At 43.8% G+C, this 15,147-nt stretch overlaps 1 protein-coding gene across 1 annotated transcript in view; it reads right to left on the reverse strand.

Annotated features, from left to right (window-relative positions):
• The window catches only part of LOC141126749 (uncharacterized), a 65,035-nt gene that overhangs the window by 23,013 nt on the left and 26,875 nt on the right, over positions 1-15,147 (reverse strand). Inside the window, exon 3 of the mRNA XM_073612714.1 lies at positions 5,942-6,223. Coding sequence (XP_073468815.1) covers positions 5,942-6,223 — 282 coding nt within the window. The remainder of the gene's footprint in view (positions 1-5,941; positions 6,224-15,147) is intronic.

Raw genomic sequence — 15,147 nt, forward strand, 5'->3', positions numbered from 1 at the left:
ATCTGCCCCACCACTGTACCCCCTGCTCATCTGCCCCACCACTGTACCCCCTGCTCATCTGCCCCACCACTGTACCCCCTGCTCATCTGCCCCACCACTGTACCCCTTGCTCATCTGCCCCACCACTGTACCCCCTGCTCATCTGCCCCACCACTGTAACCCTCTTCTCAATTGACCCAACACTGAACCACCCTGCTTTTCTGTCCCACTGCTAAAGCCCCTTCTCATCTCTTCCACCACTGAACCCCACAGCACATCTTACCCACCGCTGTACCTCCTACTCTTCTGAAAGCGGTGGGCCTCATAAGCGGTGTGCAGGATCATAAGTCGGGCCCCCGCAGCTGAGAAAAAGTGTGGCGCTCTGCGCGGCAGGAAAAGTTGTGTGTGATTTTCATTGTGCTGAATACTGGCTGTGGCTTAAAGGGACACAGAGAACAGGTGTTCAGAAGTAAGTGACACAAAGCTTCAGGAATAATTTCAACAAAGGTTCCCAGAAGCTCAACAGTAATTCAGACATCCCAACCTGCAAAAACTAATTTCAGGGAGGATTCAAACTAATTTCAGGGAGGTGACGCTTAACGCCGGCGCCAACCCTCCCCCAATAAAATGCAACCTTACCAGTGCCAATTAAATGCAGCCTTACCAATGCCAATTAAATGCAGCCTGATCAGTGTCAATTAGATGCAGCTATACCAGTGCCCATGAAATGCAGCCTTACCAATGCCCAATGAAATGCAGCCTGATCACACAGCTGCTGGGGCTGGGCTAACAGTCCTGGGGTCTGGCTGCAGGAGCTGGGATGCTGGTCCTGGGGCCAAGGGTCTGGCTGCAATGGGGCTGGTGAGCCATCCCAGTCAGAGAATTCCCCAGAAATAATAGGGTGGGCGGAGGCAGAGAGAAGACTGATCTGCATGCTGTAGCAATTAAAAGAAAAAAAAAAAAAAAACGTTCCCCCTGTCAAGCAGACTCTTTCTCCACTTTCGGCTGCCGCAGCGCAGTGGTCTCCTGTGCGACAAGTACATGACAGTCCCAGTCTCTTCTATATCAATCTGTCGGGCAGACCGGGACTGTCATGTACTTGTCACACAGGAGATCACTGCGCAGCGGCAGCCGAAAGTGGAGAAAGAGTCAGCTTGACAGGGGAAATTTTTTTTACTTTTAATTGCTACAGCCTGCAGATCACAGTCTTCTCTCTGCTTCCGCCCACCCCCCTCCTTTCCTGCTGAATCAGCCGGACCGACCCCCCCCAAAAAAAGTGCCCATGCAGCAGCCAAAGCAGGCTGGGGACAACAGTATGGGCTGTCCCCCCCTCTGTCTCAGCTTGCAGCGCCTTACATCCGCCTGTCACTCAGCCACAGACAAAGTGGCTGTACTCTATTCTAGAGGTCGACCGATATTATATTTGGCTTTTTTTACTTAATCAGGTGTGTAGAAGTTCTCAGTTTAACCATTTAAAGACTAAATCTTTTTTGACATTTGTTGCTTACAAGTAAAAATTCTGTATTTTCTGCTAGAAAATCACTTGGAACCCCCCAAACATTATATATATATATTTTTTTAGCAGAGACCCTAGGGAATAAAATAGCGGTTGTTGCAATATTTTATGTCACACGTTATTTGCGCAGCGGTCTTTCAAACGCAATTTAAAAAAAAAAAAAATACTCCAATTAAAAAAAAAAAATAAGCAGTAAAGTTAGCCCATTTTTTTTCATCCAAAAGTTTTGATTACCTGTTTTTGTGTATTTAACCACTTGACAACTGGGCACTTAAACCCCCTTCCTAACCAGACCAATTTTCAGCTTTTGGTGCTCTCACATTTTGAATGACAATTACTCAGTCATGCAACACTGTATCTTTATGAAATTTTTGTCCTTTTTTTCACACAAATAGAGCTTTCTTTTGGTGGTATTTAATCACTGCTGGGTTCTTTATTTTTTGCGCCGTAAAAGAAAAAAGACCGAAAAATCTGTAAAAAAATACATTTTTCTTCATTTCTGTTATAATATTTTGCAAATTAGTAATTTTTCTTCATATATTTTGGCCAAAATTTATACCGCTACATGTCTTTGGTAAAAATAACCCAAATCGGTGGATATTATTTGGTCTTTTTGAAAGTTATAGAGTCCAAAAGCTATGGTACGAATATCTGAAAATTGATCACACCTGAAGTACTGACGGCCCATCTCATTTCTTGAGACCCTAACATTCCAGAAAAGTACAAATACCCCCCAAATGACCCCTTTTTGGAAAGAAGACATTCCAAGGTATTTAGAAAGATGCATGGTGAGATTTTTGAAGTTGTCATTTTTTCCCACAATTCTTTGCAAAATCAAGGTTTTTTTTTTACTTTTTTTTTTTTCCACAAAATTGTCATATTAGCAGGGTATTTCTCACAGACCGCATATGCATACCACAAATTACACCCCAACACACATTCTGCTATTACTCCGGAGTATGGTGATACCACATGTGTGAGACTTTTACACAGCGTGGCCACATACAGAGGCCCAACATGCAGGGGAGCACCTTCAGGCGTTCTGGAGCACCCAGGCCAATTCTGACATTTCTCTCCTACATGTAAAAATCATCATTTATTAGCTAGAAAATTACTGAGAACCCCAAAACATTATATATGTTTTTTTAGCAAAGACCCTAGAGAATACAATGGCGGTCGTTGCAACTTTTTATCTCGCACGGTATTTGCGCAGCAATTTTTTTAACGCGTTTTTTTTGGAAAAAAAAATGTTTTGTGCTTTACAAAAACCAAAACAGTAAAGTTAGCCCAATGTTTTTGCATAATGTGAAAGATGAAGTTACGCCGAGTAAATAGATACCCAACATGTCACCCTTCAAAATTGCACGCGCTTGTGGAATGGCGCCAAACTTTGCTACTCAAAAATCCCCATAGGCGACGCTTTAAAATTTTTTACTGGTTACATGTTTTGAGTTACAGAGGAGGTCTAGGGCCAAAATTATTGCTCTCGCTCTACCGATCGCAGCGATACCTCACATGTGTGGTTTGAACACCGTTTTCATATGTGGGCGGGACTTAGGTATGTGTTCGCTTCTGCATGCGAGCACACAGGGACAGGGGCGCTTTAAAATTTTTTATTTTTTTTTTTATTGTTCATTTTACTTTATTTATTTTAGTTTGATGCTTTTTTTCCAAAAAAAAAAAATTTTTGACCACTTTTATTCCTATTACAAGGAATATAAACATCCTTGTAATAGGAATATGGCATGACAGGTCCTCTTTACAGTTAGATATGGGGTCAATAAGACCCCACATCTCACCTCTAGGCTGGGAAGCCTGAAATTAAAAAAAAAAAAAAAAAAGATCCTAGCTTCGATCGTAGCGGTGAGTTGGTAGAAGCACCGCAAGGCGGCGGGAAGGGGGGACGTCCCCTCTCGCCTCCCGTAAGAACGATCAAGCAGTGGAACAGCTGCTATGATCGTTCTCATGGTGTAGGGAATTGCCGGCTGAAAAAGCTGATATCTGAATGATGCCTGTAGCTGCAACCATCATTCAGATATCTCCGCACAAAGTCAAGGACGTTGTATGACGGCCGGCGGGCGGGAAGTGGTTAAAACACTTTTTTTTTTTTTTTTTTAACACAAAATTGTCCATTTATACAATATTTCTACCACATAACATGTACATGCCAAAAATGACACCCCAAAATAGATTCTCCTGCTCCTCCTGAGTACGGCGATACCACATGTGTGAGACTTCCACAGCCTGGCCACATACAGAGGGCGAGTACAGCTGAGCATGGCTCAACATGGCAGGGTATGGCGGGGTATTGCTGAGTATGGCGGGGTATTGCGGAGTATGGCGGGGTATGGCGGGGTATGGCGGAGTATGGCGGAGTATTGCGGAGTATGGCAGGGTATTGCGGAGTATGGCGGAATATGGCGGGGTATGGCGGAGTATGGTGGGGTATGGCAGAGTATGGCGGGGTATGGCAGGGTATTGCGGAGTATGGCGGGGTATGGCGGGGTATGGCGGAGTATGGCGGAGTATGGTGGGGTATGGCAGGGTATTGCGGAGTATGGCGGGGTATGGCGGAGTATGGCGGGGTATGGCGGAGTATGGCGGGGTATGGCGGGGTATGGCGGAGTATGGCGGGGTATTGCAGAGTATGGCGGGGTATTGCAGAGTATGGCGGGGTATTGCAGAGTATGGCGGGGTATTGCAGAGTATGGCGGGGTATGGCGGGGGCATGGCAGAGTATGGCGGGGGGCATTGCAGAGTATGGCGGGGGCATTGCAGAGTATTGTGGGGGCATTGCAGAGTATTGCACAGCATTGCAGAGTATTGTGGGGGCATTGCAGAGTATTGCAGAGTATTGTGGGGGTATTGCAGAGTATTGTGGGGGTATTGCAGAGTATTGTGTGCGTATTGCAGAGTATTGTGGGGGTATTGCAGAGTATTGCACAGCATTGCAGAGTATTGTGCTGGTATTGCAGAGTATTGCACAGCATTAGTAGTGAGGGATGGCTGAGCATGGATGGATGGATGTCTCTGTGCAGCGCTGTGGGCACTACACATCCAGCCCACAGCGCTGCAGACATCCATCCATCCCCCTCCCCGCTCACAGTGTACCGATCGGTACACAGGAGGGGAGGAGAGGAACCGGCGTCATCAGATGACGCCGGTCTGTTTACATGTGATCGCGCCATCATTTGACGGCTCGATCACATGGTAAACGGCCGCGATCCTGCCAAGGGGGGCTCTGGGGGCTGCTGCAGGAGATAAGGTTTTTCACGTTAATGCACATAATGCATTAAGGTGAAAAACCTTGAGACTTTACAACCGCTTTAATACTTTGATTCCAATAAAATTAGATTTTTTTTTGATACAGGATACTGTCTGGGGTCACTCTGTACCAACTTTCCCTGGGAACTCTTCCCATTACTCAAATGCAATGTTTATATACCCCCTGCTGGGGATATCCTAATAAAAGTCCTTCCTTTTAAAGAGAGAATACCCACCTAGGTGGATGGACTTCAGCCCACTTTCAGCTGAAAATGGATTACAGGAGTGCAGAACAACCTGCACTCCTCTGATCCACAGGAGAAGTACAGCCAAACAAACTTTGGCTGTACTTCTCCTTTAAGGCCCCTTTCACATGATCATTTTGATCAGGTCCATCTGTCAGCTTTTCGGGTGGACCTGACAGGACGATCCATTCACCTCTATGGGCCGCCAGGTGTAAATGGAATTGTTTCCGTTTACACAAACCTACCTTCACTCAAATCCGCTAAAAAATAACCAAAAGGGGATCCTTTCTCCTCCGTCTAGCAAGCCGAAATGCATGCCTCAGTCAATAGTGCCACAAGAATCCGCTGATTCTTGCCGCTGTAATCCGGTGGCTGTAGGTAACTGGCTGTGGCTTTCAGCAGAAATGACAGCTGGTGTTGAACTGTCAGCATTGAATCTTGTGCTATCCTTCTGTTGAAGTAGATGGATTCCCCAACATTTAATCCCATGCCCTGGTTATTCCAGCCACAAGAATTTGCTGATTTTTGCTGCTGGAATCCGGTGGCCACAGGTAACTGGTCGTATGAAAGAGGCCTAAAGTGGAAGAAAAGTCTGAACTTCAAAATATTCCCTCCCTATCTACCTGCCTAACCTGTATAAAAAAGGTATACGCGTACTTTACTTACTTTTAATCTGCTTCACTCTGATCTTGTGATCCCGCAGCTCCGGCCCGCCTGTTATTAGTGAGTGGCTGTTACAGGGGAAAGGAGGGAGTACCGACAATGGTTGGGCCATATGAGCCTATGGGTGACATTGTGACTCGCGGAATTCCCTGTCATTGTCAAGCGGTCCTTGACCAAAGCTGCAGGATTGCATGACCAGGAAAACAAGTGAATAAGCCCCAACTGTAGCCTCCTGAAATGTGTATGAAGGTGATGGGAACGCAGCTCTACTCACCAGCCTGTCTTTGTTCTGACATACAGAATCGGTTCTGCTCTCAGGGCGGAGAAGAGGAAGCCTGTTAAGAATGATCTTCTCTTTCTTGAAAAGGCCAAATTTGGCCCGCAAAGTTTGGTCGTCAATGACACGGAGCACGGGGGCTTTTGTCACCTTCACGATCTCTACTTCCTTGTCTTTTGTCACCTTGACGATCTCTACATCCTTGTCTTTTATCACCTTTACGATCTCTACGTCCTTGTTTTTTATCACCTTTACGATCTCTACTTCCTTGTCTTTGACCTTCAATTGTAAAAAAAGAAAAAGTGAAAGTTTAGCTGAGGAGAGTGGAGAGGCAGTGACAATAAAATTTAAGGGATCCTTTCAATAAATACACAACATTGTATTAGGGAGATTTATCAAACATCATATGTCTACGGATAATCAGAAATAACCGGGTCACCTCTCATCTAGCAGTTGTAAATGCTGAAGTGATTGGATAAATGACACCATACCTGGAAGCTAAACTCTTCAAACCCATCTAACCCTACGTATACACGTATGCGTTTGTTGCGTTTTTGTTTTTCAGAAACGCAGTACAGTCCATTTAACATGGTCTCCTATGGATGTGGTTCACACCTGTGCATTTTGCGGTGCTGCATTTTTTTTGGAAAGGGTCAGAGACTTTTTTTTCCACAGCAGATTGCGTTTTGCGTGTAATAAACTTCAATGGAACCGCACCAAAAACACAAGTGTTGCGGTTTTGATGCATTTTTTTTTCTCACTTTAACACACTGTGTATAGCTGGTTGCTAAGGAATAGGCTGGGAAGCCAGCCACCGTGTCCTTAACAACCCATGAGTCATCAGCTGTCAGCGGGGTTCCCCAAAAGAAATACAAACAAGCACAGTTTTTGACAATTCCTTTATTAAAAAAAAAAAAACATAACATAACATAACAATGTCCCCTGATGTAGATCTATCTCACGCTAGCTGCCGCACCTAGAAAAAACAACCCCAAACACATTTTTTTAGCAGAGGACCTAGAGAATCAAATGGTGGTTGTTTCATTTTTTGGGGGAAAAATACACTTTAATGAATTAATAAAAAAAAAAAAAAAGAAAAAAAAATTTTTGTATAATATGGAAGATGGTGTTATGCCGAGAAAATAGGTACCTAACATGTCACACTTTAAAATTGCACGCGCTTGTGGAATGGTGCCAAACTACGGTACTTAAAAATCTCCATAGGCGATGCTTTAAAATTTTTCTAAAGGTTACCAGTTTAGAGTTACAGGGGAGGTCTTGGGCTAGAATGACATTTGCAGCAATACCTCAAGTGTGGTGCAAACACTGTATATGTGGGTGTCACTAATGTGCGGGACGGGGGCACTTTACGGGTTTTTTTAGTTTTTTTTTATTACATTTGTTTTATTTTTACACAGTCCTTTTAATTTTTTTTTTGTTTATGTGAACATCCGTTGCGATAACAATACAGAATGACAGGTCCTCTTTATGGAGAGATCTAAAAGACCCCAAATCTCACCTACCCTTAAAAGCAAAAAAAAAAAAAACAAAAAAACACGTTTATATGGCCCGATAATCGGAAGTGACATTGTGATGGTCCTCCAGGGGGCATAAAGAGGAGCGGTGGCCATCTTGTCACTTATCTCTATGGCAAGACACTGCCAGCAGCGGATGGTTTCCAGGCTCAGCGATCAGTAATGTAAGCCTGGGAACCACCGGAAGCAGGCCGGCTGGGGGGGGGGGGGCGTCTCTCCTGCCGCTTCTAAAAATGATCTTGCAGCGAATACGCTGCAGAGACCACTTTTATCTAAAAGTTGGCCTGCCTAAGGGAAAATAAAAATATCAGGGTTATGGTATCTGCAGTAATGATGTAAATTCCCAGTTAGGTGGTCTGCAAGTACATACAGTATAGCTCCACACAAAGTATTATACTGATTATGTTTTTTTTTTTTTTTACAATATATATATATATATATATATATATATATATATACACACACACACACACACACACACACACACATACATACATACACATATATTTTTTTTTATCATTATACACAATTTATATAGCACCAACAGTTTACGCAGCGCTTTACAATGTAAAGGGGGACAGGTCATTAAGGAGAGTGTTGCAGTAGTCAACATATATATACACATACACACATATTTTATATATACACACACACACACACATACATACATACATACATACATACATACATATTCTTCCTATTCTCTAGGTGGGACATAGGGACATAGTTAGGGTATACAGTGAGCACAGTGTCATAGGCAATCATGTTTTTGTTTTTTTACTGTACCTGAATTACCAGGGTTGGAGTAACATGGAGAAATCACTACTCACAGTACACAGCCTTGTGACCACAAAGATCAGAAGTTAGATCTGAGGCAGACCTACAACCTGTGCAGAATGGCAGCCTTCCAGGGACTGTGGGGCCTCTGATCAGGACAAGAACTTTTTCTATTAAAACAAGTCCACCTTTCTGACCAGGTTTCCCATATTTTGGGTGAAACATAGTCACAGTCTGCAGCCACCAAACCCAAGACTCAGTGGGTTCTTCTCTGCCCGGCTCCTGTCATATTTGAATTTGGTGTGGCTGTATAGCCACATCCATGTCATATATTCACAAGAATCTGTGAATAAAACAAACAAACTACAAGTCTCTTTCACTGCAGCATTCAGGCTGTGAAGTTCTCTGTGGAGCACAAGTTCAGTGGCATCACCACACTCACAGTCCATTCAAGCCTGAGGATTGCACCTGCAATTCACTGATTTCGATTGCAATGCTTTGCAGACTTCAATGCAGACTTGATTTTTTTTTTTTTTTTTTTACAAATCAACATGGGTACATTAATTATTATTTAGCTGGACTATGCTTTTAAAGTAAACCTATCAGTCCTGAATGACTGCACTCCAGCATTACAAGTGCCTTACCTTTCTATGCATTTTCTGCAGCCTGGCAGCTCTGATTTTGCTCCTGTATCTGGCAGGCATGGTCACCTCTGAGCAATGTTGCAATCTGTAACAGATTTCACCATCCCCCCTCCTCCTCCTCCTCTGTGCAGCAAAGAGGAGGCAGGCACTTAACGCAGGGGAAAGCTCTACATGACAGTCATGTTTGGAAGTGAGGATCTGGCTGGCACTGTGTGAGCCAGCAAAGTCTGGAATTGCAGCTTATGTTTTGGCTGACTTATTTTACAGTTGGAAGACATTCCTCTTCATGTAGAGAATTAATAAATGCACCTATGCTGCAAACAGGAGAAAAAAAATGTGCATTTAATAAGTGTGTGAGCTGGGTCCTGCAGAACACTGCTCTATATACATATGGTTTGGGGTATACATACCTCCCAACTGTCCCTGATTTCGAGGGACTGTCCCTGATTTGGAGCAATGTCCCTCTGTCCCTCTTTCCTCCTCATTTGTCCCTCATTTTGGTCGGATCTATATAATTGTATATAAAATGCACTATTTATCTTTCAAAAAGTGTTTCTCGGTGCTAATTCTTTCACCCAATTACTAAACTGCTGCATTTGTAAACTTCAAAAAGTTTATAAAGGAATAGTAGTGGTAAAAATAAAGCACTTGTGGGTTTAACTAATATTTTTTTAGTAAAATTCTCCTTTAATATGCCTACATATATTTGCTAATAGGTGTCCCTCGCTCCCATCTCAAAAAGTTGGAAGGTATGGGTATAGTGTCTAGATCATTAACCAGACCAATACAATAGCATTGACATGGAAAACAAGGTTAAAAAAAAAAGTCAAAATAGTATTTATAAAAAAAAAAAAAAAAAAAAAAACTCTGGAGATTGTTTATGAGCAACTTAAATTAGGGCTGGCTGGATCACACAGAAATGTGTGACACGTTCCCACAAGATTGCCACAGGTATCCGCGAGCCACGATTTTGCATGGGCTGCAAATTGTACTGGAATGCGGAAAACGTAGTTCAGTGGTCTGCATTTGGGGTGCCTGTGATGGACCGTCCGACACTTTGCCTGGGTGCCTCTGTTAAGATACAGCTTCCTTCACTCTGGAACCAGAATATAGTCATTTTACTCCAAGGATCAGACAGAACCAATGTGGAATAAAACAGGACTAACTTTATAACATAAACACAGGTACATTTCAAAAATAGGGGCAATCGCTACATGAGCAATAAAAACAAATATTACACATTAGAATAAACATGAGCACAAACATCCCACAATGGTAACGAGGTAAAGTGGACACAATACTAAATCACATTTTCACATCTCCAAGAGGATTAGCAGACAAACAAACAAACTATAGGTGACTCAATCAACTCAATTACCAATAAGGCCTCTTGCACATTGCAGCTTTAAAAAGCTCAGTACAGCTTTTTTTTTTTTTTTTTTTTTTTTTAAGTGAGCTAAAATACAGCCTGTAACAGAATTGTTTTCCAAACTCTGCTTGAGTGTTTCCGTCAGTATATTGCTTCCTAAACTCTGGAACACAAGACCTATGAATCTGGCTATAGTTACCACAAGAAGTAGGCAACACCAGTTTTGGAGTAAACCAGAATTAAAACTGGTTTATTTGAACACAAGAATACCGGCTTTTATACACTTGAGAAGGAGGTCACTCACCACATTAACAATGATCCAAATATTTACCCAAAACATCACACAATGGTTTAGCTAACGAGGTACAGCTGACTCATGGCTAATCCCATCACAGAGGATCCTTAATTAACCACCTGGATGACACAGATGTCTTATTGCAAGTCAGACTTGCCGTCTCCAAGCTCAGAAGGTACAATAAACATCATCATGGGGGGCGTGGCCTGGCTGCTCAGGAAGATGGACGCTTGAGAGACTAGCTCCCGCTACTTCACAGCCTCTCCGCTCCAGCCAAACGCCAGAACACACTGCCGGACACTGAAAGATGGGGACAGCCTCACGGACATCCTCCGCCTCACGCTCCCGCTCACCAAGAGGACACCAACAGAGCGGTACGAGCCAGAGCATCCCCGAACTGTTCCGCTCCCAGAGATCTAATATGGCGGCGTCCCGCCACACTCCCTCACAGCTCTCAACACCGCCACTGCCTGGAATGCCTGGAGCAACTTCTAGCCTCCTCACCTCAGACTCCAGAGCCCACAGCGCGCTCACACAGCAACACCCAAGCCTCCTAGACCTCAGAACAGTGGCGGCAGACATCAAAGATACTCTGTCAGCGGCCATAGCCGACCTGCGCATTGATATTCACGCCATTGCTGACAGAGTTCAAGATGTGGAAAAAACTACAACCCAGCACCACACGGTCCTTCACAAAGTGACTCATAAGATTGATGCGCACACCACTCAATTGAGAGACTTACAGAGGCATGTGGAAGATTTGGACAATAGGGGCAGAAGACACAACCTCAGTGTCAGAGGAATGCCTGAATCAGTTGAAAATGACCAGCTTCCTACCGCCATTACATCCTTATTCAACACCATATTAGACCGGCCAGCGCAGACCAACATAGATATGGAGAGAATCCACCATGCACTCAGACCCAAAGGTAAAGAATCTGACCCCCCCAGAGATGTAGTGTGCTGCCTGGTGGACTACAAGTTGAAGGAAGACATACTCCGCAAAGCGAGAACTAGGATCCAACTCACCCATGGTGGCTCAGAGATACACATTTACCAAGATCTATCTGGCATTACCTTGCAGAACAGACGGGATCAGAAACCACTCCAAGACACACTTCGCGCCAAAGCCATACCATACAGATGGAAGTTCCCCTTTGGTCTCTCCGCTACCTATCACGGCCGCACAGCACTATTCAGAGTACCCGAAGACCTGCCGTCTTTCTGCGACGCCATGGGCATCCCTATGATGGAAGTCCCAAATTGGTACACCGAATTCCGCCTCCCCCCACCTAAGAGAGATCAACGCCACGAAGAACCCATGGAAACGCAGGAAGCCAGATATCGCAGACACAGATCAACATCGGGCAACAGATTGCACACATACTCCAGAGGAAACCGCAATGACACCAGCCCAACCGACTCTCCGCGATCAAGACGAGCCAGAAGAGATCCTGGCCCGACTCACGATCGCTCCCCGCCTATCTGAACAGAGACTCACCTCAAGCAAAGAAAAGTTACCAGGTGTTTCTGTTTTCCTCTTTGTTTTTTCTCTTTTTTCTTTTAGGAACGCTTAAGCTCACGCATTCCAAGGTTGGACAGTTCCCGTCGTTCACTTTTGCGACCTCTAGATCTGCTTAGGTAAAAAACACTCGCTCGCTCTTGAGGACTCAAATTTCTTACCACTCAAAAGTCTCTGCACATTTTACATCTGTTAACTGAGACAATGAATCTCACAATACAAGACTATTTTACCCTAAAAGTGAATGTCTTATCTGCCCCATCACTTTCAGAACGATCGATCTAACAGGTTGTACATTGGGACTGTTTCTTGCTTTGCTCAAACTATTTAATCTGCTTTTTGATACTAAAAGTGGTATGTTACTCATGTTCTTCACATACATCAAATTTAAATGTCCTAATGTTACTAACTCACTGCCATATGTAATAAGAATGGAGTATGTATAAAGGGTATGTTGATATGAGCTGGCCGGGGCTTCCCTACTGCCAATCCCCCTTTTAACTTGCCCCCAATGTCTCTAATTATTCACTAAACTCCCAGACATAAGCCTACTTATCTCTGACTCATCTGGCACATCACATATCTACCGCCCCTCCCATTCTATCTATGATTCACATACTTGGGGATGCTAATTGCGGTGGAGGAGACCAAGGCTAGCTCATTTTATTTCTTCAATCTGACCTTGTTTCACACACATAACACTAACTAACAGGGCGTACTTCATGATTTACCCAGCAGATGAAGATAGGTCATACGAGTCATACAAGCTATAGGGACTCATAATGTAACTCTCCCATGATCGACTATGACCCCATTCACCACGGAAAACAAGGTAAAATCTTATACCCTGTTCTATAGAAAACACCCCTTCATCCCATACATAAAATATTCAGATCCCGGAGTTCCTACTCATGGTCTCATTTGGGACGGGAATCAGAAACCTCAGGACATTCACATGTACAGATTACGTTCTTAATATACATACCAGGCTATGTTTGCTTTAATGTTTTACCAGTTGTTGATTTTCTTTCTGCAAGACCTCAATGTTTGAACTCCATTGCACCAGACCTCCATGAATGGTCCGGCCATACATGAATACGCATACAGCGACTAACAATACTGGGCACCTATGGTGGATTAAGATTTCCTCCCTGACCTAACGGTCCGCCCGACTTACCAAATTATAAATATACCCATTTATTTCATTCACATATCCGACACCAAGGACAGGAACGTAAGGAAAACCAAAATAGAAATGGCACAAATGCACACAACGCTTCCCAAACACATGTATTCACCCGTCTCTGGCTTAGACAGTAGCGGTATACCACAATCTTACTTCACTTCTCATCTTTCTCGTGTAGACTTTCTCAACCCCCACACAGTAGTTTGGACAGGTGAGGACCTGTCTTAGACAGGTTCTCTTTGCCCTCACTCTGTAACTTACCGAACCTATTAATACAGGTATTGGATTTGATTCCAGGCCTGCTCGGTTTAGGAGTATCAGCCTCCTACTATACCCCCTTTCCCTTATCCTCTCCGCACCCACCCCATCCCCCTCGCTTCCTCACGCAACAACTACACCACTTACACGTACACACAGTGTAAACGCCTGAGAGCGAAATGCCACTTCCTAGAAGAAGTGACACCCCCCAGGTCAAGCTATACTCCTTAAACATAAGGGGACTTAATACCCCCAAAAAAAGATCGCAATTACTTCTACGAAATGCCAAAGCAGATGTAGTTTTTCTCCAAGAAACACACTTCAGATCAGACGCTATTCCCAAACTTTTTAACTCATCTTACCCAACGGTATACCATGCCACAAATAAAGATGCCAAAACTAAGGGAGTTTCCATCTTGATTTCCAAAAATTGTCCCATTCAGATACACGACACAATGATTAACAGCAATGCACGATACATCTTTCTGAAAGGCAAATTGCACAATAAACCTGTCACATTGGCCAACCTATATGCCCCCAATAGGCAGCAGGTCCCCTTTTTTTCGCGACACCCTACAAAATCTCTCCACATTTTCCAAGGGTCTGCTGGTTGTTGGGGGTGACTTCAACTTAGCCCTCAACCCCTCCATAGATGCATCTTCAGGTGCATCCTCTATTACCTATCGTGCACTCCGTGCAATCAAAACACAACTGGCCAACCTAACTCTACACGACGCATGGCGCACATTGCACCCAAATACTAAGGACTATACATTCTACTCCCCGCCTCACAATAGGTATACAAGAATAGACTACCTTTTCCTGTCTCAATGCGACCTAGACTCACTTCTGACTGCTACATTTGATCCAATGGTAATATTGGACCATCATCCTATTTCCATCACCATTACATTCCCAGCCTCCTACCCGAGACATTCGAACTGGGATTAGATAACTCTATCCTCACGGATCTTGCACATCAGAAGATACTTAACGATTGCTTGTCCCATTACTTTCGAGAAAATGCATCCTCTGACACCAACTCGGTGACCCTATGGGCGGCTCATAAATGCGTCATTAGGGGATAATTAATTTCAATAACTTTGCAACAACGCAAAGCCAGGCAAGCACTTCTAAACAAACTATCTGACAGAGTTCAATCTCTAGAGGGAAAGCACCAGCAATCGTTAGCGGATCACAACCTCCAAGAGCTATTAAAAGCCAGAGAGGATCTCCTAGAGGAAATAGGGAAATCAACCAGACGTAAATTTGCCCTGTCGCAAAATTTTTTTTACGAATTTGGGAACAAATCTGGTAAAATGCTCGCCAGAGCCCTCCAATCCAAAAGAGCAAACTCAACTATCCACAATATCCTAGACCCACAAGGGAACAAAATAGAATCTTCAATCGGTATAGCAAACCAGTTTCAACAATTTTATTCCAAATTATTATTATTATAATTTAAAGACTCACCCAACGACTGACCCACCTGACGACAGGAAAAAACTGATAGAGGACTTCCTATCGCAATTTAGCCCACACCCCATCACCACTGCAGAAGCCGACGAGTTAGATAAACCTTTCACAAAGGAGGAACTCATTGAAGCCCGTAAACAA

The sequence above is a fragment of the Aquarana catesbeiana genome, linkage group LG02 (assembly GCF_042186555.1).
Source record: "Aquarana catesbeiana isolate 2022-GZ linkage group LG02, ASM4218655v1, whole genome shotgun sequence".
Lineage (NCBI taxonomy): Eukaryota > Metazoa > Chordata > Amphibia > Anura > Ranidae > Aquarana > Aquarana catesbeiana.